The sequence below is a fragment of the Pempheris klunzingeri genome, chromosome 2 (assembly GCF_042242105.1).
Source record: "Pempheris klunzingeri isolate RE-2024b chromosome 2, fPemKlu1.hap1, whole genome shotgun sequence".
Classification (NCBI taxonomy): domain Eukaryota; kingdom Metazoa; phylum Chordata; class Actinopteri; order Acropomatiformes; family Pempheridae; genus Pempheris; species Pempheris klunzingeri.
Window position 1 is genome coordinate 17,937,505 of NC_092013.1, and position 27,936 is coordinate 17,965,440.

General features: G+C 41.6%; 1 protein-coding gene across 2 annotated transcripts; it reads left to right on the forward strand.

Moving 5' to 3' along the window:
• The first annotated feature begins 242 nt into the window (after positions 1 to 242).
• Positions 243 to 27,858, forward strand: eya2 (EYA transcriptional coactivator and phosphatase 2). Of its 2 annotated transcripts, XM_070841190.1 has the most exons (16): positions 243 to 322; positions 10,929 to 11,008; positions 11,487 to 11,525; positions 12,066 to 12,191; positions 13,057 to 13,173; positions 16,867 to 16,943; positions 17,095 to 17,278; positions 17,767 to 17,903; positions 18,032 to 18,115; positions 21,701 to 21,790; positions 23,881 to 23,939; positions 24,727 to 24,887; positions 25,650 to 25,764; positions 25,915 to 26,036; positions 26,199 to 26,299; positions 26,664 to 27,858. In XM_070841190.1, exons 4-16 carry the CDS (start codon positions 12,089 to 12,091, stop codon positions 26,742 to 26,744), a joined length of 1,431 nt encoding a protein of 476 aa, XP_070697291.1. In that variant the 5' UTR covers positions 243 to 322; positions 10,929 to 11,008; positions 11,487 to 11,525; positions 12,066 to 12,088; the 3' UTR covers positions 26,745 to 27,858. The 2 variants fall into 2 exon arrangements, with proteins under 2 accessions (XP_070697291.1, XP_070697300.1); XM_070841199.1 differs by lacking the exon at positions 243 to 322 and having other exon boundaries at positions 10,909 to 11,008.
• The last annotated feature ends 78 nt before the right edge of the window (positions 27,859 to 27,936 follow it).

Below are 27,936 nucleotides of genomic sequence, written 5' to 3' on the forward strand. Positions count from 1 at the left end.
GGAGGAGGAGGAGGAGGAGGAACCTGAAATCTTCGCTCATTTACTTAACATCACTTCCCCACCGCCGGGAAAGCAAACAGGCTCCCGGAGCTGCAGAGGAAGAGGAGTGAGGTCGATGTGAGCTGAAGGCTGGCAGCTGTCGGCACGCAGGGCTCGTGCTTCTTCTCCCTCCTCTTCTTCTTCTACTTCATCATCATCATCTTCTTCTTCTTATTCCTCATCCGGAGCGCTGACTTTGTGGCTGATCTGCCGGGCATGGAGAGGCAGCGGCTCTGACTGATAGCCGGACTTTTCTCCTGCACGCTGGTCTTTCTGAAGTATGGTGAGTGAGACACACTGGAGCCTGCTTTACTTCTTGTCACTGCGTGCGTGACTTCGTGTGCGTGGTTTCCATGTGTGCGTCACATTTAATGAAACAACACGTGGAGTCAATTCGTCCGATAAGTATTTCTTTGAAGGTGTAGTTCTGTTTGGGTTCGACTCAGATGATCCTCTAAACGTACATCACATTTAATTTAGGGTTTTATCAGAATGATAATAATGGCATTTTAATAAGCCCTGGCAGTTTTTTTTAAAAATCTCAATCATGACAAATTTACAATAAAAAAAAGCACAAGCCTAAATATATTTTTTATTTGTAAAATATTTTCATTTTCTACACTTTTTAAAAAAAAGTGTAACTCAAATTTGTGTCTCAAATTAGTTTTACAGTCAGGCTTTATAACGTATGCAATGTGTGATATATAATGATGAAACAATATTTAAAAAAGGCTTATTTTCATGTAATGTATCTGAGTACTTGAGAAAACAGCAATAGCAGGCATAAATGTGTTTAATTATTAAGGTATTACTTGGTGGAAGACAGATCTCAGAGGCCTCACACAACACCAAATGCTTGCTGAGCACTTTTGGGATTCATGGAGATGTTTATGGACAGAAATCGTATTTTTCAGTGTAGTTGAAAACACCGTCAGCTGAGGGTACTGTGACATCAATTTTTGACTCCACCATTCAGCTCTGCTCTCTGTTGTTTTTGTTCATTGTGAGAGAGTCATTAATAAGAACAGAAAACTCCCAGCAACGACAAAAAAAATCTACCATCAACAAATCAGTTATTTGTGTCTCACTGAGCCCTTTAATAGACGTGGAGGAGTGAGCGTGTGAGGCACCTTCTCTTAGATTGAGCTACTTTGTTTTTCTTGGTGCTGCTTGAATCGGTGCAACGCTTTCTGCTCGGCCTAAGTACAGAAGATTACACCCAAATCACCGACACCCCCTCAGCAGCCATGCAGGGACCCTCATTAACTAAATTAGGGGAGCCTCGCTAAGCATTTTTCAAAGGCTGGCATTCATATTTTTCAAGGACCCCTTCATGGCTCCAGACTAGAAACCCACTGTGTTTTGCCAACCATTTAAGTCACCTTTAAACATTTCTATCAGCTGCACAGTTGGAGGAGCAAGGATTAATGGGCCCTTTGGTTTTTGTTGTTTTTTTTTTTAAGAAATGTAAATAGATAAAGCAAAGAAATCTGACACTGCATTTGTTGTTGTTGTTGTAATTCTTAGGACCTTAGAATAAGTGAAATTTTTGTCCTGATATTCAAAACGTGTAGATTAATTATGAGACATGTGACATCATGATATAATTTATTTTTCAAATTAAATTTAAATTAGCATTATTTCAGAAAGTCTAATAATAATGAAATGCTCCCGTCTATCAGCTTTCAGAAAATGGCACTAATTTCTGAACTTCATTGAGTAGACTGGACGTGTATCTGTCCTCTTCAGTGTCAGTTATTTGAAATAAACCCGCAGGGGTGATGCCAAAGTGGGATTCTTATTTTGGATAGTTGCTGTATCAGCTTCAAGTCTGTGGCAGATTGTAAATCTCAGTAAATCTCCTTTATATACCTGTATTTCAACCCACACATCCAGGGGTCTTGATGGAGGGGGGTGGGAAGTGTGCTCAGACCACATGCCGAAGGTGTGTGTTCGGGCGTGTTTGATTTAACACTGCGGTTCGTCTCTTAATAACATTAGGCCCCATTTCTGGACCCTCTCTCCACGACTGGGCCGGGACCCTCTCCCTCTCTCTCCTCAGCCTTCATGGTTCCTATTACTGGCTCTAATAAATTGTGAATAAGCGGCAGCCCGAAAAGTCCCGGGCTGTGGAGAATTCCCCATCCTGTAGCGCAAGGCACCCCCTCCTAAGAAAACACAAATTAATTCCAAACCTCTCTGTAGCCAAACGTTTGTGGAATGATAAATATTTTCATAGGAAGCTCTGCTCTTCCTGACTTTATCTGCACCAATTTCATTATATTTCTTCACAGCCGCACACTTCTTGATGTCTATTAGCTTCTGTACGTCTCTACCCCACAACCCCCCCCTCACACACACACACACACACACACACACACACACACACTCTCTCGCTCTCTCCCTCTCTCTCTCTCTCTGGGAGTCACAGCCTTGCTGACTTGAACTCAGGGTAACACCAGAGCTCTCATATCGACCCATGTCCTCGGAAAATATTCTCTTAGTCTGCATTGAGCAGATTATCGCAGTTTACTGAAGAGAGTGTGTTCAATATTTGGTGAACGCAAATTTTAGTCTTAAACTCGGTGAGATTCTGTTTTTTTTGTTCTGTGACAGTGTTTTTGTGTCCAGAGCAAATCTGTCTCAGCCTAAGAGTGATAATCAGCCAATTTCTGCCAAAACAAGACATTGTTGCGTGACTGTGTTGAAACTTTGCGTTCTTTTGTGTCTGACAGGCGATCAAGGTCAGGAGCATTATATATATCATTATATATTGGTCTGCCATTGTTTTGATAATGACAGAAACACATTATAGGACCAAGCACCAGTGAAGCAACAGTGAACCTTGTTAAGTTTGTTAAAATAATGTCTACTTTTACAAGTACTATTTATTTAGAGTGCACTTGTCTGCTTATTTGTACAGGTGTTTATCATTTGTTGATTTCGTCATTTTCTTCTTTATTGTTCTTCTTCTTTATTTCTTCTATTGTATTTGCTCATCACTGAGCAACCAGTGTCACTGTCCAGCTCTTTTATTTCTTTAGTTTTGGGTCTAACTGAGGCATAATTGTAATGCAAAGAAGTACAGCAAGATGCAGGTTAATTTATTGTCTTTTAAATCAAACTATACGTTAATAAAATCACATAACTAAGTTCTCGGTTTCAGTTCATGAAGTCTTCAGAAGCAGCGACCATGAATGTAGCCCGATACGTGCAGCTGTCTGCACAAACAGCAAGTCTGACTAGATTGAAACTCTCCCAACTATCCTTTGTAAAAGCTCTTTATTGAATAAACAGCAGAAGGTAATGCTGCTAAAGAAAGACAACACAAAAAAGATGAGAATTTCTGATAACAGAGTTACTGAATTATTAGCAAAAAAAACTGTTTTGTTCCCTCTCCTCCAATCTGTTTTTCTCAGTGTGAATTCACCTGAGTTTTCTTCAGTGAAAACTTGTTAGTTTTCTACAGTTAAGTTTTAACTTGCATGTGTGTGTGTGTGTGTGTGTGTGTGTGTGTGTGTGCTCCAAGAGAGAGAGAACCCTTTAAGAATCCACTGAATCTGTTGCGCTGTGAGACTTTGGAAGTGTGTGTCTACATCTGCACATGTATGTCAGTATCTTTCGTGAAAAAAAGACGAGGATTGAAAAGAGGTGCTTGTGACACAATTGGCTGCTCTGTTTTCTCTCGCACAGTTTGAGGCTCATAAGTAGCCACACTTCCCCTTAAATACCTTCTCCTCTCCCACTCTTCCCTCCCCACTTTAATTCCCTTAAACCCCAGAGAGCACCCGGGGAGGCCTTGTGCTGATATGTGTGTGTGTGTGTGTGTGTGTGTAGGTCCATGTGTGTGTATTAAACTGTGGACTGTCAGCAGACAGCAGCTGTCTCTCTGGCCATCTCCACTCTCCTTATCTCATCTTCAGAGTGGTGAAGCCACACACATCGCAGCCTATAGCCCGCAGCGACCATATTTCATTTTTTCGTGCTTAATAATGACGGTTTGGACACTTTCCACTGAAAAGAGAATTTAATAATTCTCTGCGGCTCTGGGAGTATTTTTTTAGGTGTCAGGTGTTTTTTTCCACCATTTTCCGTCTTTTAATGCCTACTTCTTTCTCATAATATCTCATTTATTTTGCAGTCTTATCTCTCCAAAAAGGCATAAATCACTTTCTTGCTTTCTCTTTTCTCTCACTTTCTCTCTCTCTTTTTCTCTCTCTCTCTCTCTCTCTCTCTCTCTCTCTCTCTCTCTCTCTCTCTCACACACACATACTACATAGTAAATCTACCAGTAAAGAAGTAATTGGACCTCAGTCCGTCTGTAACGCCTGTGAGCTTCAGCTACCAGCAAGCTCTGTCTGGCCAGCTGTTAGCAACTAGGGCGGCCACTCACCGCTATCTGCTGTGGAGACTGATCGTGGGCAAACATTTTTGTCCTAATGGCTAATAAAGCAGCCAGTCTGAGAGTGTGTGTGTGTATTTGTGTGTGTGTGTGTGTGAGAGTTCATTAGAGGAGGCAGGAGCACTCGTGCAGTCAGGCGTGTGTCAGTTTTGAGTGTGTGAGCGCGTGTGCGACCACCCTCCCATCACTGGACCAGATGTTTTTTACCTGGGAGCCAGACCACCATCTGACTGGGGTCAGCCCAGTCCTCCAACCCCACACCCGCTCCTCCAGGCTGCTGGGAGGTCTGCCAGCTGTCCCCCACTCTGACCCCCGTCCCGGGGCACTGGTTCTGTGGGAGTCAAAGACTGGGCCTTGGGGTAGGTGGTCCTCCTTGGATTTGGCAATATTACTGAGGACAATTATTGAGGATATCGTTGTGTGAGTGCCACGATATGGGCAGTAAAGGAAAGTGAGGAGAAAAAAAGAATATGGAAGCATAAAAATAAACAGAAATTTTTAGAGCTAATTGAGAACAGAGAGAAAAACAGAGAGATAAAGACACTGGCACTGTTGAATAAAGAGGTTTTGATTACTGAGGGACAGAAGGGGGGGCAGCTTCTGGCATTAAAGCAGTCTTGTTGCAGGGGGTTAGTCAAGTGGAAAGGAAAGGCCACCATGTCTGGGAGGTAGAGTTACAGAGTGCAGACAGAGTCGGCAACAGGTTCCCTGCTGCCAGAGATTAATTGGAGCCTCTCGTAGAGTGACTTCTGTTTCTTTCAAAGGAGTCCTATATCTGTCATTATGTGAATTAACTGTTCATTCACTTTTGATGTCGCTATTAGCCAGGTGTGTGTGTGTGTGTGTGTGTGTGTGCTGTGGTTGCAGCCTCCTGTGAGAGTGGGACTTGTCAATAAAGGGATTAATTCTAAACAGGTTGCTCAAGTTTCCAAATTTTTGGTTGGTTATATAAACATTATAGCTCAGTGAGAATAAGTCGGGCACGTTTTCATGTTGACTGTGGGAAACCTCACTGAGACGGGTCACCCTGATAGTAAACAGGTGACTGAAACATGGAAACATCTTACTCCTGTGTTTTTTGCTTTTTACTGTCTCAGCAAATGTCAGATTTGTAGAGTCAACAAAACTATGGCAGGTTACTGTTGAGATTAGCGTTTTTCCCAACATCAAAAGTAACCCACTGTTGCCAAGTTTTTTATTCTGTTTTGTTTTTGTTTTTTTGCTGATGCTAATTTTTTTTTGTCTGTGTGTGTGTGTAAACAGATTTTTTTTTTTGTTAATTGACTTAGGCACAGTAACAACACTGAGTTGTAACGTATAAAGTATGTATAAAGTATAAACATATTATCAGAAATAGCATCTCAATTAGAATCCTTCATGGTCTGTACATGCAGCAGTGACATTACTGGCAGTGATAACACCCTTTGGCTGAGTCCTGCTCTCGTATCATCCTACATGCTGCTAAAATATGTGGCGACTGAACACGCACACACACACACACTCACACTCACACACTTGGAATGTGTTTGCCTTTTAATGAATTCTCTGGTTGCCGAGGTCGTGGTGGGTTGAGATTATCAATCCTGAACATCTGTCAGCGGACCACCGGCACGTCTGAGTCTCCGTCTCTGCACAGACAATTTGCCAGGTTCAATTTGCCAAAGAAAACTCAGATCTTCTACATCTCTCTGTGTTACGAGGCTGTGCGTCTTACACCGCTCTCCTGATATCCTTCTTGTTTTGAACAACTCCAGTGATGAGTAATATCACATCCGACATGGTGGCAATGTCTGAGAAATGTCTGATTAAAATGATTAGCAGAAAATTCATAGGCAGTTATTTTGATCATTTCTTTGTCTTATGTGCTAGAAAAATGAATTATCAAACAAAACAGCAATTTAATGACGTCTCCTTGGGCTTTAAGAAGTTGTAATGGACATTTTTTTCGCTTTTCTCTCACATATAAATCAAATGATCGATCAAGAAAATGATCTGTAGAATAATCGATAAGGGAAATGATCATGCCTGCCCCTTGCTCTGTGCACGGATGAAAAATGTCAAAATGATCAAACAGCTAGGGGCTTTGTTTGTGTTTGTGTGCAGTTTGTATTTGTTTTTGGGCATAGAAATATGTTTTGTGCATGGGAGTTATTATCTGTGCAGTCTGCATACAGTTTATTAAAGGATTGAAGGATTTATTGAAGGATTACTGGACTAAGAGGGCCCTGTCGTGGATCGGAAAAGGCTGGTAATTTGTTTTTATCATTAGTTATTAGAGATTTTAAAAAACTGTCAAGTAAAACAGCAGGAGACTGGTCTCACCTGTTGGGTACATAATCTACTAGGGTGGGGCTGTTGGTGTTTACTTCTGAATCAGGATGTAGATAAAAATATTTAACCATAATGCTAAAAACGACACCAGTGCTGAATTAAAAGTTGCTGTATGCTCTTTATCGCAGTCTGCATGGTTGAACTGTCGGCTGTGTGCCAAAGGTGGTTAAAGAGGGCAGTAGCTGGCAGATGGCACCGATTTCCACCACGAAGCCCCTGATAGTGTCACACAAATACTGGCCTGTTGTTCTGTGTCTATTATCAGCAACTTAGAAAGAGGGCTTCTGTGCAGCAGTGGCTCAACCCCCCAACTTTGCCCCAGGCACTTTGGCAGGCTGTGCAAATTGAGGGCTCCAGGTGGGGTCCCATATGGCACGCTCACAGACCGGCAAGTCATCTCGTCAGGCAGATCTTTGATTGAGAAGCACAATGTTTCGATAAAAGGTCAAACCATCAGAGGGTCACCGCAGTGCATGGGATCAGGCTCTCACATGTCTTACCAAGACAGACACACATATTTACACTGTAAACACACGTCTGAGCAGACGCACACACACAAGACACCTGACATAATATTTAAATAATTCATGACTGATGTAAATAAGATAAAAAACGGCACACACCCTTCATAAGACGTCCAGCAACCGGTGAGTAACTGATCCGAAGTTGTTGAAAAGTGATCAGTATATTAACTCTTGAATACTATGATAGATACTAAACTAAACTAAACTAAACACATTTTTGTATGAATTATAGTTGCAGTTAGTTGCATAGTTGTCAGTTGCTTCTAATATCATTAAGGGGGGGGGGGGGGGGGGTCAGGCCATTTTTGTGACTGTCAGACATTTTAAGCAGTGCAAAGCTGAAAATGTAAGCAGGGTTTTTATAAATTTGAATGATGATCACATCTCTCTCCTCTCTTTATGGTGGCCACCTTAGCATGTGGCCATTTGGAACAGCTATAAACACTTTGCTCAGATGTGGTTGGACAACACTTTATTTTGAACATGACACCCTCTTGATAAATGAAGTTGGCACATATGATGAGTTTTGTCATCTTTTCCTCACTCAACAGTTTAGTTGAACAAAGGGTAAATCTGCATAAACTCAGCGTATTCCTTTGACTGTATCAAATGACATTTCAACTTAAAGCACAATACACCATCCTGTGATGTAATCCATCAGCACAAAGGCTAGAATTTGATATCCGTGAAAGAAGCAGTGGTCTAGCAGAACCCTGGGTCCCAGGTGAAGCTGGTGGGACTGGCCTTGTGGCCCCGTGGCCCCCTGTGGCCCCGCTGGGTTTGTTTTAGCTTTAGTTTCAGCCCTCGGCTCTCCACATCTCTGCTGAGCTCCGCTCATCTTCCCTCCGGTGTCCTGCGGTTCCCATGGCCTTGTGCGCCCTCCTCCCAGGCCTCACCCTGAACCAGGAAGTGCCTTCACGATCACGCACAGTCTTCGCGTTTGTGTGTTTGTGCATGTGTGAGCGTGGCCTACATGGCTGTTGCAGGGATGCAGCTGAAGTCAAGAGGACTCTGAACAGGCGTCGCTTTCACTTTTGATCCCTGGAAAGTACAAGGAAATGCAAAGCACAACGGCACTTTCCTTATTTTTCCTCAGTGGTGAATGGGATCAGTGTTATTCTCTTGAGCTTCACAGTCTGCCTGTGATGAAGGTCAGATCAGGGTCTCTGATGGCTGCAAAGTCTTAAGGGTCATTTCTGAAGTGGGAAAAATTACAGGAAACCAATGATAAACTTATGTTATAGATTAAAACTTGAATTGAAGCTAAAAAAAAATCTTGTTTTTTCACCCATGTTTCTTTTATATTACAAGAGGCTACTAGTGACATGACGAACATTAAATCCCCTCCTTGCTGTCACATTTACAGTCTGTTTTATTTATCTTTATTTCACGGTCAATAACACAGATCTGCGGGTGTTTTTTTTTCTGTAGAGTTTTTATGGCCGTTTCATGGTAGAAATACATTTATTTACTTAGAAAACACTGTGAGCTGTCTTTGATGTTTTCAAAGCTGAGCAGGCGGCTCCATCAGATGGAGCTGAGATGGCACGAGATTTGTTTTCTCTGCTGTTCTGTCAGATATGCTGTTTTAGATGACATGAGATCAACACAAAAGTTACTTCAAGCCATCTCAGGTTTTGTGATGCCAGTGACGGTAAAGCGTCTGTTGATCAGCGGACCATCACAGTTTCTGTCACTTTAGTCTCTTTCTCTCAGACAGCTTTTACTTTTTTTCTCCCCCTCACCTTCATCTCTCTGTTGCTGTAAAACCCCGCTGCCCCTATAATTCATGACTGTCATCTGTCTCTGTCGTTGTGTTGTCAGCGAGGTCAGGGGTCAGGCAGTTAGCTGCAGCTTTGCCAGATTGGAATGGCCCAGAAGCAAAGAGAGAGACAGAAGGACAGAGAAAGAGATGAAATTGATAAAAACACATCAGCCTGTTGTCTTATAGCACAAATACACAGGAGGAGTTCTAATGTTGCTAAAGGAAAAGCAGGTTTTTCTGTGTGCTGTTTTCATCCTGTTTTTAGCTCCAAAACAGAACATTACACCCAAATCTAATCATTGAACATTTCTTTCCAAAACAATGGGCATTCACAAGAGCATCAGTTATGTTTGGCTGGCGGTCGGTGTTACAGTTTATCCCAAAGGTGTTGGATGGGGTTGAGGTCAGAGCCCTGTATCAGGTCAGCCTAATTATTTTACACCAAACTACAGAAAACCATCCTTGATTCGTTTTGTTTTTTTTCGTCAATTGTCAAGTTGAAACAGAAGATGGCTTCCTTCACTGTTCCTGCAAAGTTTAAAATGCAGTATTGTCTGAAATATAGGTGGATGCTGTAAAATTAAGATATCCCTTCATACAAAATAATGGGACCAAGCCCAAACCCTGACAAAGAGTGTGGACAGTGTCCACATACTTTCAGCCACACAGTGTAGATGACATTTTTACCCAAAACCTCCTAAGTGCAGCTCTAGTCACCGACAGTAAATCTTGCTTCAGACTGACTGGTACTTTGTGTGAGTTTGCTTTAGGATCTGCTGTCGAACAGACTGACCTCGTTCAGCTTCCTGCTTCGACTAATTCATGTGGCATTGGCCTTTTGACCTCCAGCTTACTGAGCCAGGACCTCCCCTTCCCTCTCTTCTCTTCACCCTTTCCACTCTTTTATTCTTCCATTACTATACAGTGATAAAAAAAACTGTTATCAAAGTATATGTAATCTGATTTATTATGATATATTTGATTCTCAGAATATTCAAATGAAGAATAATAATTTAGATAAAATATCCAAGTTTTGTTTAATTCTGCAAATTACGTGAATCCAATGAATAAATGACATAATACACCATATTTTTACAGAAATGCAGTAAAAAGATGATAACCTCAGTAAGAATTGTATTGCAAAATCTCTCCTGTCTAATCCTGTCATCCTCTCTTACTCTCTCCCGTCTCATCGTCTCATCATATCACCCAACAATCTTTTCTGCCAACTGCCATAACACTTTTTAACAAGTCAGCTCTGGCTGGCAGAGAGCTTTCAGCACCCTCTGCTATTTAACAAATATGTATTTCTGTTCTTTAACGTGCACTATAGTTTTTATTTTATTTTATTTAACTCGCACTTTGGTTTTAATCTTTGTATCAATTTATCTGCTTATTTATTAACTGCTTATTTATTGTTGTATTCATGGTGGTGGTCACTTTTTCTCGCTTTTGCTCTTTTGCTGCTGTAGCACCAGAATTTCCCCTCGGGGATCAGTTAAGTATTTCTATCTATCTATCTATCTATCTGAAATGTTGAAATCCCACAGACATTTTGAAAAACATCAGAGTGAATCAGCAGTGGCGTTTTTCCAAGAAACATTACCTGGTAGATTCCTGTAACTCATCATTTGGCTGCCAGAGTCTGTTATGACGACACTCTCCATGTCAATACCACATTTGTCTCTATTTCTCTTTTTTTTCTGTCCATTTTAAAACCTGTTCACCTTTTGAACTGTGTGCATGGAGGAAATGTCCTCTCCCCCCCTTCCTTATCCTGCTGCAGCAGGGCCCGAGGTGTGTCGCCATGTGTCAGTCACCTGCATACCTGTGTCCTGATGCTGTCTATTTGCTATTGTTTCCACAGGAGAGTTGACAGCTCAAGGGGAACCTGACTAACAGCAGTGTGACGGGATAAAGAGGATAAAGCTCTCTCGACAGAGGCAGGTGAGAGAGCAAAACTACAAAGGAGAGAGTGAAGAGCTGTTGGCTTGCTGGAGTTACTGCAGACAGAACAGATTATATGCCCTCGAAATAAACCCTTGCAAAATGATAAACGCCAGTCATCAGGACTGATCATTTATTTGTTTGTTTTTGTCAGATTTGTTTTGATTATACCTTAATGGATATTATGATTTGAATATTGTTAAGTGCAGGTGGAATATTTGTAGCTCTTAGAAGTTTTCAAAGTTGGATTTTATAAAAACTGCATTCAGTTTTCGAATTGACCATTTTGTCAGATTAGATTATTAGGGAATAATCTTGTAAAAAAAAAAAATCTGTTTTATGTCATGCTAATATGAGAGAAGCACTTAATTACAATTCCATTAGATTAAAGTTTAATCTAATTTTAATGGCATTGTTAGTTTCCTGGCTGGTTTCACTGTTAATTTCCTGACAAAGCCCTTTCTTGCCTCATCCACAGGGCTCCTTATCTATTTCAGAATCATCAGACCTACTGCAGGTGAGGTTTCAATGACGTTTTCCACAGAAATTCAAAGTGGAGTTGCATTGCTTCCATTGTACTACAATGCAACATTTATAATTCCGGCTACCACCAGCTAACATTTAGCACTATCACAAAGGAAATGCTACTACTATCTTTTGATTTAACCTTAAACTGTGTGATGTTAAATGTCCACTCATTTAAGTGTAGCAGACTAAGACCTGCATGGGACCTGCAGGCTTCCATGTAGTAGTTTTCTTTTAATGATTAAGTCCTTCTTCTTCATTTCATGGTAGAAGTAGCAAAAATTCAAACCATCTATTCTGATTTTACCGGTGTATGTATCCCAGTGGAGTTCTCTTTGGTCTGTTTGCAGCGTTAGTTGCTTTGATCTGTAAAAGAAAGAGGCATGTTTGCGTGTTTCTGCCAGACCAGTACGCTCCTCCTCACACTCAGACCTACCTGTGACGAAAACAAAAACAGAAGTTCCATTGTAACAGATAAAGAGAAGGAGAACTTGTCTCAAAAAGTTTCCTCATTATTTCTTCCTGCTTCAAGATCAGCTGACGGGCAGAAGTGTCATGGCTGCGTATGGACAGACTCAGTACAGCCCCGCCCTCCAGTCTGCAGGGCCATACACACCTTACGCTCACCACACGCAGGGCTACAGCATGCCATCCTACAGTAAGTACAATTTAAGTTTAAGTTTGTGAGTTACTTTGACAATAATCTCATAAGCAAGAGTGTTTGTAATAAGTGGCATATGGGTACATCTAAATATCTGATTTTTTGCATCAGATTCTACAAGTTTGTGTCGCTCTGGCTATTTTTCTAAAACTTAAAATTCAAGTCGATTTTATTTATGTATCACAACACAAATCACAATTTACCTCAGAGGGCTTTATAATGTGTACAGTGTAGGACACCCTCTATCCTTAGACACTCGATCGGGATAAAGAAAAACTCCCCTCTAAACCCCTTTAATGGGGAAAAAAGGAAGAAACCTCGTGAAGAGCAACAGAGGAGTGATCCCTCTCTCAGGACGGACAGACATGCAAGAGATGTTGGTTGTACAAAAAAGTTCACTTTGTCTTTTGTATTATTGAATCAACAAGACACAATAACAGTACAGAACGCTGAACAACATTGAACTGCAAAGGAATTCAGCTGCATTGCACTGTTACATTACAAAACAAAATAGGTAGACACAAGGGGGAATGAGACCGATGATAGATGCTCTGTAACACGTACACACATAGAAGTGTCAAACGTACGTATGTTGAGTTCAAAGCGTATGATCGGAGTTGCTGACGTGTCCACATTCAAGAAACAGACGAAGCCACTTCCTAAAACTTGTAGAGTACAGAATAAAAGTACACGATAACCAGAGCAGACACATTATGCACAATCCAAAATTAATGTGCTGTCATGGCTTCGTAATTTGATATAATTAACTTACATGCAAAGACAAAACTTCTTTGCAGCTCACCTTCACGAGACCAAACAAATTCATCCTCAGTTTTCTTACTGACATTCTCTCCATACTTAGACATCAAAACAGAAGACGGCCTGAGTCACTCTCCAGGACAGACGGGACTTCTGGGCTACTCAAACTTCAGCAGCACTCCTCCCAGTCAGAGTCTCTACAGCTACTCACACGCCCATGGTTAGTCTGAAACATTGTATGCACTGAATGTATGGACACACTATCACAAACACTGGCACACAAATGTCATATACACCGTCTTTGATTTGAATTTTACTGGAAGAAGCATCCATCTTTTTTCTCCTCTCGTCTCCTCATCTTTTTCTCTTTTCCTCTCCTTCTCTCTGCCACACCTGTTCCCCATTAGCTGCGGTCTGGACTCCTGGCGTCAAAAGTCTCCCCACCCCTCCTCTTTTCTCGGGGTCAGGCCCCCTTTCTCCGCTAGGACCAACAACACAGCATGCAAGCGCTTGTGTCTGAGACACAGAGAAAAACAGAAAACATATAGGCAGAGAGGAACAGAAATATAGAGGATGGAGGAAACAATGATAACGGAGAGCACAGGAGATAGACAGAGGGTCTTTAAACGAAGATGCGGTATGCTTGAGAGTGTGTGCAGCCAGCTGCCCACGCATGGCTGTGTATGCATGTGTGTGTGTGTGTGTGTGTGTGTGTGTGTGTGTGTGTGTGCGTATCTCTGCTGTACACATTCCTCAGTTGTCCAGCGCCCAAAGCATGACTCGCTCAGTGCGACTTTATGGCTTTGAAAGCAGCATGAAATTGACCTTGTGTGTGAGAGGGGAGAGGTTAAGGTGCAGGAGGGGTGAGGAGGGGAGAGTAGGTTTAAAGTTGCAGATGGGGGGGGGTGGGCTGACCCTGTTTCCACTGTATTCCACTGACTTTGTTTTCCCCATTTTGCTACATACTGTATATCACAGCTTTTTAAAAGGCTTAGGTATTTTATAAGTACTCTAATAACTGGAATATGAGAATTTTTATTGTGGGCCAATGCATTTTCATACCATCTGTTAACTCTTTCAAGAGATAGTCTTTCCTACTTTTGTCACACACTGGTGTGGCTTTATGTCTATGAAACCCACTGATGTTTGGTTGTTTTTTTTTTTCACTAAGGTTTGTTGGGTTTCACCAAAACTAATGTCATTCCCACAGCTGCTCACCAACCACAAGCTGATCTTACTTGGAATTTGAATGAATAAGTCCAGCTTATTTGCTCAGTGATAACAGAATTATACTCACCAAGTTAATTGCTGAATCAGGAAACAAAGCAAAGGTTGCACTGCTGATCAGTGTTGTTGAATTAAATCCCTTTCACGATATCCCAGATATACAGTAAAAACCAAATTTAGTAGTTTGCCAGCCTGACTCAGACCCCAAATTTAAAAGGTTGGAATATAATTTGATTTAATATTCTGGAAGAACTTCAAAATCCACCTAAAGAATTACTGAGCGTTACGGTTCCCTCTTTTCCTGAGAATAGTAGATTGACAAATGTCAGCGCAACATCCACTTACCAGCCTTTTCCAGAGCTTTCATCCAGAAGACGTTTGCTCAGTTGTCATGGAGATGGTTGAACTGTCATCACATGACCTAAGTATGAAACTTTAGTCATGTGATAACATGTAGTAGCACATGGGGGGGAGAACGTAACCCATGTGTCTGCTCTGGGATGCTCTTTGATGCGAATGCCCCCGTCGACCTTTTTCCTTGTCGGTCATTTTTCAGCCTGTCCTAGATGACTCCAGTTTTTACATATCTCTTCCTCTTTAAGAGAATACTCACATGTCAGACATTATACGGGAATGTAAATACTCATGTAAACACACTTTTGGTGAAAGATCTTACAAACTGCAAAGCCTTCAGTGACTGCGATCCACTGGAGCGACAGTGTAGTTTTGAGCTTGAAACACGCTGTTCCTAAACAAAATAAGTTTGTTTGAATACTTTTATGCATAAATCATTAACTGCAAACTTCAAACGGTAATAAACTGCCACAACAACCAAATGTTTGTAGGATTTCTGAATGTTTCCATGTCATCCATTATACTGTACACAATACACAAGCACGCACACACAGGCACACACGCCACAAAAAGCCACCGAACACGTACTGTACACTGTGTGCACAACTGAAACCAAATGGGGACTATGGGAGCCTTTTTGTGTTTACTCGAGAGACCTCCTGTATTTTTCCTTTAGTTGCTTTGAAGGCTGTTGTGTTGTCCGGGGAGGTTTCAGTGTGGTTCTTCCATTGAGTCATTATTCTCCTGTTTGTCATGCACTGTGTAGAGGAGAAAAATAAATGGGGAGCAAGTGAGAGCAGTAGTGGACTGATGAAATGATGGAGAGTAAACTTCAGGAAGTGAATCTTGAAAATGTATCAGCAAGGTTCAGGTCCAGGATGTTGCACAGCTAGCAGTCAAAACAAACACCAATATTGATTTTTCAAAACCAACATCTCCAAGTACTTAAACTGCATAGAATTATTTGTGCTTCCCTCCTTCGCAATTATTTGCAAATGTTATTTGACCTGTTTGGATACAGATGCTCTTATTGCAGTGCACACAGTCACCTGCATAAGGAACTGTAAAGATATATCTTGTCAATAATAAAGTGTTGCCTATCTAGATGTCCATCCTTCCTTATGTATACCCACTTATCCTTGAGCTGAAGCCAATCCCAGCTGATAAGAGGGAGCAGGGTACCTCCTCCTCTGCCAACTCAACTGTGATTGACAGGACACACCTACAGGCCCCAATTAAACAGGGAGAACATAGATAGATACTTTATTCACCCCCGAGGGGAATTTCAGGCAAATGCAAACTCCAGAGGCTAACCACTGCCCTACAATGCGGCCAATATCTGAATGTGCACATGCTTATTATAAGTGGATCATAAGTGCATTTACTCAAGTACTTAAGTAAAATCTTGAGTTACTTGTACTTTAGTTAAATATTTCCTTTTGATGCAACTTTATACTTCTATTCCGCTACATTTCAGACAGAGATATAGTAGTTTTTAATCCACTACATTTATTTGATTTATTTGTTTTTTTTGTTACTAGTTAGTTGTGATAATACATAAAATGAACACATTAGTGTATCAGTAATATTAGTAATTTATTGTCATTATATTATTTTGAAATGGGCCTTTCTGCATAATGAGTACTTTGATTTTTGGTGCCTTGTTTATATTCTGATGCTAATACTTTTGTAGTTGTGGTATTGTAATAGTTCTTACATGAAGCCGTTGCTAAGCCATTGTATGAGAAGCCACACACAATTCACTCCTCAATTCACACTCACTCAGTTCATGTCAACAGTTCCTCTGTTCCTCCGTATGGCTAGCCTTTCTGCTGAGTTTGCTACATTTTCTCTTGTAACACTTTTAAATATCCAGCTAACTGAGACACAGAAGGAATGGAATGAAAAAAAAGAAAAATAATTTGACAAATAAACAGTACAGACAGACTTGACAGAAAGATGCAGGGTGAGGCAGCATCACTTATGGGGATATCGCTCGGAGAAACACATTCCTGCCTTGGCTTGATTAGACTGTGAAGACTCCCAGAGCAGCAGCAGCAGCAGCAGCAGTCTTTCCCACCTGTATTGTTGTGTCAAACATAAATCTCACTGCCAAGCCCCTGCAGCATTGAGCTGTCACTGAGGAAGGAGTCAAAGTTTACTGCTCATTACTTCCTCCGCAGTGTCATAGATCAGATCAGATGTGAAATTTTATACGCAGTTGATTCATCAATATAAGGTTTAACGCAGGCAGATCCGCCAGTGAGTTTGTTCTCGATGCTGCGTGATGTTGTTACCTCAGTCTGACCTTTGTCTTCACATCATTTCTCAGGTGGTGGTATTTCACCTGGAATTTTTCAAGGCACCCATGCAATCTCCAGTTCAACCCCATTCACCCCCACCCAGCAGGTGAGTTATGTAACTCAAGCAAGAATTCTTACTGCCAAGACAAATAATATAATGATAAATATAATATAATTTAGCTACTGTCACAGCTGTCTTATGTCAATCATATTTCAATGACACTGACTAATTAAAGTCATTGCTTTCTTGTCGACAGGAGTTTTCAGCGTACTCAAGCTATAGTCAGAGTCAGTACTCTCCGTATTATAACTCACATCACTACAACAGCCCCTACCTATCCAGCAGCAACATCAGCCCTGCTGCCATCACGTCTCCATTAGCCTATCAGCACACAGAACACCCGGTCATGCTGCCCAATCACAGCCCGGAGTCACACACAGGTAAGATCTGACGGGATTTTTATGATGTTGAAGTTGTTTTATTTGTTGTTTTTCATGCCTCATATGCAAACAATTCTTATGCACTACCAACCTACTGAATCTTCAAACTTAAAACTTTATAGTGCGCTTAGCTTTTCCCTAAACAGCAACACACTTAACATGGACTGTACCGGGCCTGACAAAGGGAAGTCATGTAGAGTATGACTACCAATAAAGGACCAGACACACAATAATAATAGTTTTAAAAACTATTTGAATGACATTTCAATGTGATTTTGCCGCAGCAGCAGCAGCAGACTGGTATATCCTAACTTTTAGTCTCTGTTATGTCCCAAAAACCCTGGATCCTACACTTCCCATAATGCAACCCAGCAGCATCTTTTGTATTCACCATGACAAGTAAACTGACATGCAAATCAGAATCTGAAAAAAATCGTTATTTCATAGAAACTGATTAGCAGCTTTGTTTTGTGGGTGTGTTGTTCTAGGAGAGTACCACCCGCCGCCCAGCCCCCCCACGCCAGGTAAAGAGGATGGGGTCCCAGCACGAAGGGGGTCAGATGGGAAGTTGAGGGGGAGAAAAAGAGTGAGTGACCCCGCTCCACCTCTGGACTCTGATATAGAGGTAAACACACGCTCACACAGTGTTGAAAATTGTCAGTATTTCTCTACAGTATTTATCTTTCTCTCTCTCTCGCTCACGCACATAAACTTTCATGAGGCTTACATTACATATCTGTTATCTCACTGCAGCGTGTGTTTATCTGGGACCTGGATGAAACCATCATCATTTTCCATTCGCTGCTCACAGGAACCTTCTCCTCACGATTTGGCAAGGTACAGTAACACAGCCTCTCCCTTTGTCATTTACCGTAAGAAGTATGTGCTGTAGCTCATCACACTTTGACAACAGTTAGTCATGCAGCAGGTAGGCACAGTCTGGCACAAAACCCTCGCAACAACAAACCAGTGTAATCTTGCTTTTGTCAAATCACCCTTTGTCTAAGCGCCGAAGTGCTTATTTGACTAACAGTCAAAGGTTTGGCTGCCCGAGTCGACTCCACAACCTTTGGGTCTCATCCCCCAGCATTTTCACACGCTGACTGTTTTGCCTTTCTGCCCTCTTGTTTCTTTTCATAATGCACCGGGGTTGTTTAGCTACCCCAGCATCCAGCGGCGTGATTGACAGCCAGCGGGACCTTTACATAACAGACAGGCAGCTGACAAGGGGCGGACAGTGGTGCGTTTCTTGGTTTTGGCCGTGGATCTGTGTTTTGAATTCTCACGGTCCCCCTGCGGGTTGACACAAGGCTGATGGGAGTTTGAGAGCAGTGTTTCTGATCGGTTCAGCCCCCGGCAGGCCATGCATGCCGTTGTTTCTTTTTCTTTCTTTTCTGCCAAGGAGGGAGGGGTGGAGAGGGGTGAAGAGAAACAGGGAGGAGGAGACAAGGAGGGAGAGAGATAGAGTGAGAGAGTGGATGTGTTGAAATGTGACTCATGTGCCAAAAATTCCTGATTCCTCCCACCACCCAAACACCCCGCTGCTGGATCCAGGGAAGCTCAGTTGGACAGACTCTGACATCAAAACTCAGACATGCAGCAGAGGAATCGAATGAGTGACAGCGGAAAAACAGATTAACAGTCCAAAGCGTCAAGACAGTTTACAAGCTAGAGACGCTTTTTCCTTTTCTTTTCTCCCTCTTATATTTGCAGCGAACTCCTTCTACTCCGACACCCATAATGCAGTTTTTTTTCTCTGACATTAATTATCTCCAATTCACTGCTTTCTGTCGTGCTCTCTTTCCACTTTTAACCGCCGAGGCTCTTCCCATTAGAGTCAACCTATTAAAGTCTTATCATAAACAAATGTTTGGATCTATACGTAAAGGCAAGTCTGGGCCCAGCGTGCAGGAAAGACTAATGGGTGTGTTGAAAGACAGTTGTTTTCACCAGCTTGGTGAGCCAGAGGTGAATGGAGATCCACATGAGGAGCTGATTCCCTCCCCTGTTAAAGGTCTTCCATTATCTCATCTATCATACAGCACAACGCTCTGTCCTCTGGCGTATGCTTTTTTTTTCTCCCCAAAAGCATTGTCGTTCATCTCGAACCTTCGCTGCGTAAGACAAAAGGTGGGAACTGAATGCTTTTTGTCCTCCCTTTCCGCCTGTTTTTGTCTTTCTTCTTAAATTCTTTTCTGGGATTATCAGAAGAGGCTTTAATTTGCCCCTCGGTATAGACCTGCCCTTGCTTTTGGAGGCAGGTGATTACAGATCATTATTTCAATTATTAGACAAGCAGAACAATTGCTGCTTAAGCCTTTAACCCCTCCCTCTTCTTCCTTTCCATTCATCTCTTCCTCCTCTGGCCAGTATTTCCCAATCGTCCCCCTCGTCATTTTTCCCTACTCCTCCTACTGAACTCTTTACGCCCCCTGTCCTCAATTACCGTTTTCTCTTTACACCCCTTCTTTGGAGGGGGGTATTTTTTTATAATTGTCATCATTTACCCCACTTGTGTCATCAAGCCCATTCCTACCATTTTGCATCATGAAGACAGCTCTGCTTGTCACTTCAGACGCACTAATCTAACATTCACCTTTGGCTGACACTCCTCTGCTCCTCCCGTCTCGCTGCCAAAGACGAGCCATCGCTGCCATCAAAACAATACACCACACATTCACACACACACACACACACACACCTGCTTTTGTAGTCTTGAACAACAACACGCCCGTGCTGTTTGTTAGCTCGTCTGCCTGCACATTATGATGAAGTATGTGTTTCTCCAGGTGATGATTTATAATTTGCCTATTAAAAAACAAAACTGAAGTTGGTGTAATGCAACACCTCCGTATTTGTATGTGTTTTTTCCAAACGAGGGGAAAAGAGCAGGAGAAGAGGGGCTGGGTGCTGTGAAGTGTTGATAGATAGAAAGAAAGAACGCTGAAAGGAGGTGATAAAAGACCTGCGTAAAAACATAACCAAAGACAACCATTATATCAAAGTTACCTGTTCTTTTGTAACTAATAGAGCTGACCGGGAGGATTCAGGTGAAATCTGCAATATTTTATTGTTTTTGAAGAGTCATGTAGGGCAAATAAAGTGAAGGAGGAATGTTTTTTTAAGGATCATATCAGCTGGTTTTTATCCCATTTACTACAAACTAGATAGATTTGCTGTTTTATTTTAGATTTTTCCCATTGCCAGTCAATGATTTCCATTCATTTATGTGACTTTCTATTTGAAAACCAAATAGGAGATCTAGATAGAGATGTCTAATTCAGTAGACATAAAGCCTGCAGTAATTGTTAGCAGCGTGGCTCTTTGGATGGCAATGCCATTGACTGCTGTTGACTGAAAACACTCAACAGCTTTCGGATGGACTGATTCATTCATGGTCCCTGCAAGATGAATTGCTTTTCATCTGCTGCCATCATCTGGTCAAATTTTTTACATTTCCTAAACCTATTAAAAGCCATTGGCCAGCAAAAAAGTATTTGCAGTTTAGGAGCAAAACATTTGATAGGGTTGTTTAAGCCATGGACTGCAATTGAGTTTAATAAAAAGGTGGTCCTAGATGTTCTTCAGTAAGTATAACCTAGGGGTCTGCAGTGAATTAAAATAATCTAATTTAATTCGAGGCTGTGCATAGTTTATTATAATGGCTCAGGAAAAAGATTCAGTGGAGAGATTTGGGGCAAACTGGCAGGCTGGATAAAAGAGAGCCAGAACAAATAAGTTGGAAAAGAGATAGTGAAGATAAGAATCAGCAGAGAGTTTGATTGAGAGATAAATATTCCCCCTCACCTCTCCCTGAAACCCGCTCATGTCAGTCCACTTGATGAGTTTAGAGAGGAAGTGAAAGGAAAGCTGTTTAGAGAGACAAGCCGGCGGCTGCACTGACAAGGCGAGAATAATGATGAGTGTGATGAATGAAGAGTAATGATGTTCTATAATCTAAATACCAAACCTCTTAGGCCACCAATCTCAGCCTGAGCTCGTGATTTTATTTTCCATCTACTAATTAATAAAGCTGCAGCCTCCTAACTGACACAGAGCTGTCGTTCATTCATATTAACTAGGTCATACCACAAGCTGCAGTTCACAGACCAGTTTTCTGTCATTTAAATGTTGAAGCGTGTGTGACTCTGCTTGATGAGAGAGATTAGAGTCTTCGCTTTGCCTGAGGGGAAATGTGTTACTACAGTTTAGACACATCCACGCTAAAACACACAGTCGATTGATAAGAAATAAATTGTGTTACAGGATTAATTGATCGTAGTTTTGGTTAAAGAGGCCGAATAGAATTTAAAACTTCATTACAAACAAGAGTACTCCCCTCAGTAAAAGTGCGTAGTGTGTTTTTTAAAGCAAGTTATTAATTCTAGGGTGTGTGTGTGTGTGTGTGTGTGCTTTGTTCAGGACTCCTCAAAGGCAGTGTCTCTTGGTTTGTGGATGGAGGAGATGATCTTCAACCTGGCCGACTCCAGACTCTTCTTCAATGACTTGGAGGTGAGTTTTTAAATCTGAGAGATAATCGTCTCGTGAAAAAGTGTGATTGGGAGCGTGTTTTTAAAAATTATTTGATTTATTTTAGAATTAAACCGGCATCTTGGACATTATGCCTGACTTCACACAAAAATCACACTACGTAGTTATTTCATATTCCCCTTGCAACCTTCGGCATCTCAGTTTTTTGGCAATAATTGTGAAAGTTAGAGTTTTTTTCCAGTAAGCTGGAAAATAGCAGCAGTGAGAACCTATTCAATGTTATAAGTTGGCATACTGCTGACCAGAAAACCTTCCCTGCAACAGCCTTGCAAGAGGGCTGACATTTTGGTGCTGTTTTTTTACCTGGCATAAAGCACAGTGGCTGTCATTGTGCAAATCCCCTCACACAACATCTATCCTGTATTAATTCTTACTACAGCATTTTCCAAACAATTTGCCCTCCTCAGTTGAGTAAGATTATTAAAAGGAGGGGTTGTTAACTGCTGGCAGAAGTGCTCTTACCTAACCTGCTGCCTGAAACTCTGCCGCAGTTAACACAGACATTGATGCAACCTCTAACAGGGATGGCTCCTCAAAAGTGGTCATTAAAATGCCGTTTTTACCACCTGCTAGTGACAAAAACCTTCAGGTTTTTCGTCCTGCATTCCCCAGCCTTGTTCTGACAAAGGAAAAAGATTAAAGAGGGACGGAGAGAGAGAACAAGTACACTTTGTGCTGTAATTATAGGTGTGTGTCTGAGTGTGTGAGAGGAAAATTAGTCAAAGGGGAGGAGGAACAGTGGAGAGGAGGGAAAGGAGCCAACAAAGCCATTTGCAAACCTACTTCTTATCCCCTCTTTTGTTGTCAGGGCTCAGTAAATCTCTAAAGCAGTAGGCCACAACGGGCTGACAACTGCTGTTAAGTCTTGAGGTACAATTATCTTGTCCTTCCTATGTCAGCGGCTACGAGCGTAATCGCTGCTGTCATAACTGTAATACTACCAGAAGATGCAGTAATTGTAATTGGCGTGCATGGCCGCCTGATTAATCAAAGTCAGAATTTCCAGTTTAAATTTCCCTGTAAAAAAAAAAACAAAATATCCAGCTCTTAAAAGGGGTATAAAATGAGAATGCTCCGTAAACTCTGAGTTTCAGTGTATGTGTGAAGTGTTAAAGGCTCATTCGTGTTATATGGTTAGTAGCAGTGGATGGCACCTGAGTAAGGGGTGAGTTGCAGCCCCTGGGAGTTGAGCTATGCGGAGATGGAGGGAAGATGAGGTAGCGTCTCCATTTGACTCAAGACGGCTGAAAGGTGATAGGAGACCCTGTCTGTCCTGGGTCACTGTGTGACAACTAGAAGTTATACTAGGATTCTGTTTTTGCACGTTATGTGCATGGTTGTGTGTGTATGTGTGTGTGCATGGTTGTGTGTGTATGTGTGTGTGTGTGTGTGTGTGTGTGTGTGTTACCACATGTGTATCGTGTGTCCAGATAAAGAAATAAGAGAGATTTTAGGATTTTTTTAGGAGACCGTTTTTGTTTGAGGCACTTGTGTATTTTCTCCTGGCTTATGATGATGGATATCTGCTCCTTGTTTTTGTTTTTGTCCTACATATCCAATCTTAATAACTGTTTTCAAGTTTCTGATTTAACTGCATATTGCTGAAGGTGTTTTGGCTGTAGCCGCACGTCTAAGATACAGCGTGGTTTTAATCCCTGCGGTTTGGTTGGTTGCATTAACATCCAATAGAGAGGAACAACATGCACACCAGTGCGCTCGTCAAAGACAATGGGCCTTTCATCAGTGGAGTTTTTTTTTTTCTTTTACAAAATGTTGGACGCACTATAAAAAATACAGCTTTACTTTACTGTAATTTACTGCGTGGTTACACTAGAATGGCACAGCCATGTTGACTGTCCTGTATCTCCGGCGCCTCACTGTCCCGCATCCCGACACCTTATTTCCTCCTTCCTCCTTTTTTTTTTTGTCTTTTTTATTTCTGTAGCTGCTATCTCTCCCGCAGGCTCCCCTAAAGAGGAGAGACCTGCCTGTGCAGGGCTCCACTCTGAAAGTGATCTCTTGATATATCCGCTCTCCTCTTCATTTCCCAGGAATGTGACCAGGTTCATATTGATGACGTGGCGTCAGACGACAACGGACAGGACCTAAGGTAAAGCGTCTACCGTGTTACTGTGCTTAAAGACTCTGACAGTTCAGCTGTGGCTCGTGAACCAGACTTGCCCTCTGGGTTTTAGTGCACAGGAGGAAAAAAGCAGGGAGATGAGACGCGGAGTGTGTGCGTCTGTGTGTGTTCATGCATGCAAGCATGTGCATGTCTTTTATTTTCCCGACTTCCACAGTCATATAATATGTCTCAGGATTATCCAACGCTTTCATTTCTCATCAAAATATCTCTTTATCATTCCCTCTGTCTCCCTCAGTCCAGACATTTTATTGCACAAACTTGTTGAAGCACTTTAGGATACTTTTAAGAGTGATTTGAGAAAGAGCCAAACTGTACCAGAGTACTTTTTTTTGACGTATTTATTTTATTGAACTTGGCCCTTTTCATTCACAATTTTTTATAAATCTATCCAAGTTGTGCTGAATGTATATACTTACTTATTTCTTACTGCCAAAGGTTCGGTCACGGCTAAAAGTCAATGTCTACAATGTTCATTTTTAAAACGTTTCTTGTCCATGAAATTTTTGTGGCTGTGCTGGCGCACCTCCCTAAATTTGATTAATGGTTTAAGCGCTGCCTTCTTATTCCCAACCAGAACAGTCTGAATCAATTCCTCGAGCTAGAAAATATATCCATGAATATATTTGTAGCATTTCTTAGAGCATCCCTTCTGAACCGCTGATGATAGTGCGACTATTAGATGTTCTGGAAAAATGCAGTTTGTATCTTTATGATCTATATCCTGACTGTTTCCTGCATTGTGACCCGCCAGCACTTACAACTTCGGGTCGGACGGCTTCCAGAGCCCAGCAGGGGCTGGCTCTCTGTGCCTGGGCTCAGGTGTCCACGGAGGGGTGGACTGGATGAGGAAACTGGCTTTCCGATACCGCAGAGTCAAGGAGATCTACAACACATACAAGAATAATGTTGGGGGTAAGCTTTGCTGTCCTTTTATTTAACACTGCTGTGTAAAGGCAATGAAAAACATTAAGATTAGCTTATTTTTATCTCAGGTTTGATATGGGTTACATGTATTTTTTAGCAAAGAAAATTGTCACAAACAGTGTGACACTGTTGCGATTAATAATAATTATTTACCTGCTGCTAGACCACAAGCTAGAGTTAACTTTGAACACAGCTCAGCTTCACAACAACAGTGATTTGTCTGGGTTTTGTCTTTGTTTTTGCTCGAATCAACTTATTAAAGGTGCCTCAGAAAAGTGCATTTTGCTCCATCAGCCAAACGTCTATTAGGGATGAAAATGTGTTGAGCATATGTCGATAAACACCTGCTCCTTCCAACAAGAGTCTGTAAAAAAAAAAAAAAAGGCTCATTAGTGACATATTACCTATTAAATTAATTGAATCATGATGTGATGAAAAAGCTGAAAGGAAGGAGGCAGGTTTGTTTGTCAACTAGGATAATAAGTTGCTGTTCACTATGGACCCTTGTGCACTGCTGATTACTGCCGGCTGCTTTAACTCCGCTGGAAACCATGTGTCTGAGGTTTTGGCTAGAGGACGTCTTGTGAGAATTGTCAAACCAAAGACTGCCAGACTGACAGTCAAAATAAGATTTTGCAACCTCTGAGTAAATGTGATGTTTTATGTGTTCGAGCTATAAGGGTTCACGTCCTCCCTGTTTTGGTATAATGTCTGACCATCAAGCTCGTGCTTCTTCTCCCTGGTGGGCAGGTTTGGTGGGCAGCCCAAAGCGGGAGGAGTGGTTACAGCTGAGGAGAGAGATGGAGGTCCTGACTGACCTGTGGCTGACTCAAGCACTCAAAGCCCTGGCTCTCATCAACTCAAGGTCAGCGCATGCTACCATGGCTTGTTCCAAACAAGCAGGTCACTTAACATTAGCTCTTAGCTGTACAATATTTTGTTATAGCATGTGTCATTTGAGGTGTCATAACTTAACCTTGAACCTTATGTATGTGTCTGTCCCGTCCTGTTCCAGGCCTAACTGTGTGAATGTGTTGGTAACCACCACCCAGCTCATCCCAGCCCTCTCCAAGGTGTTACTGTATGGTCTGGGCTCTGCTTTCCCCATAGAGAACATATACAGTGCCACCAAGATAGGTGAGGAAAATTTGACAGATCAAAAATACCAAATCAATGTTAAACTCTTCTCTGCGCTCGTTAATTTCCAATGCTAATAAATTAAACGCATTTTCATTTGAGAATTTTTCTTTAAAGGGACTATTTTGAGATTTAAACCATAATGTTTTCCTCCTTCCAAAGGCAAAGAGAGCTGTTTCGAGCGTGTCTCTCAGAGGTTTGGTCGGCGAGCAGTGTATGTGGTTATAGGAGATGGAGCCGAAGAAGAGGCCGTGGCCAAGAAGGTATAACTCAATCTATTTTATTATGACTCTGACTGCTGAAAAATGGGCCTCAACTAATCAGTTAACCTTAAGACATACTAGATTTCTGCAGCTTCTGTATCTGAGCTTGTTCTGCCTTTGCAGTGAAATGTCATGGATTTCAGCTTTTTTTTTTTTGTGTTATGCTTTTTTACATTACAGGCTAACATGTCGTCCACATGTTCTTTATCACATATTACAATCCCTCTTCAAACCACAGTCCATATTTCACATCTGCACTGCATCTGCAGGAGCGCTGCAAGTTGCTGCAGTTTGCCCGCCACAAGTTTTTGCATGTTTTACATTAAACCTGTATTTCATTTTTATTTCATTTTTGTTTTCTCAGAAGAACATGCCGTTCTGGAGGGTTTCCTGCCGGGCCGATCTGGAGGCTCTGAGCCATGCACTGGAGCTGGATTACCTCTAGATGGCGCCAGTTGTCACGCTCTACTCCTCCACCCAAATCTTGACAAGCTCCTGAACCTTTGAGTGGAGCCAGTAGGTGAAGGTGCACCCTAGAGACTGATTCAGAGTCGGTGTGGCTGTTTCATGGTTTAGTGCAAGACATTTGATCCCGTGCAGAGCACCTGAGCTCAGGCGGATGGGACATGCCAAAGGAACTGTGAGGATTTCGAAGCAAGGCTGCAGTCTATCCGCGACACAAAAACACAAAGCCAAGAGTGCTGGATCAAAATAAAAGACCAAAGTAAAACAAGGGACCAAAGCTTCATAACTAACCCCAGGGAACTATAGTTGATACTTCAAATACTTCTATAAAAACCTTTTCCTTTTTTTTTTAAACTCCGTTCATCTCAGCTTAATGAAAGGTGTCCCACTTTTGTTCACGAAAAAGTGATACACTGAAATTTAACATCCTGTTTATTGAACACAGTGAGTATGCCTGCATGAATGAAGACTTCAGATTGTTGTAAGATTGTTTGTTCTGCTGTGTCTTTTTTATTTGCTGTGAGACTAAACCCTTTTTCCAGCTGACCAGTGCTATTTTATGGAAAAAAAATTTGAAACAAAACTTTAAGTTATGAAAATATGTGGGATAGATTTTGCCATCACTGTTATTTTAGCCATGTTTTATTCACATGTTGGCTAGATAAATGTCAGATAATATCATAGGTAGAGGCTATTGAAAATAGTCTGATTGTATTTTACCATTAAAATGTGAGCTATTTATTATTGGTTAAATTCACAATGAGGTAGAAAGAGTCTGGGAGCTTGGCATTAAAAAATCCCCCTCAAAGGCCAAAAATATGTTCATGTAAAGATGTTTTGATAAGAAGTTGTCTTGAAGATGCTGTATTATAGGCTGGTGCTCGTATCCTTACTTTTGATTCTGGGCTGTATATGTTGTCATGTTTTAACTCTCCTTCTTTTCTGTCCTTGTTTCATTTTCCTAATAACCCGTTTGTAATATAGATGAACTGGTATTGTTGTGCATGTGCTGATTACACTGCCTGTCAGCTTAGCCGTGATATGTATATAATGCTTTATTGTCGATTTGTTTTGACAGACAGTAAAAATAGATTAATAAAGATAAATTAATTGCATTGTGGGGAAAGGTGAGTCGAGGTTCATTTCATCTCACAGAGTTACTGAGCCCTGAG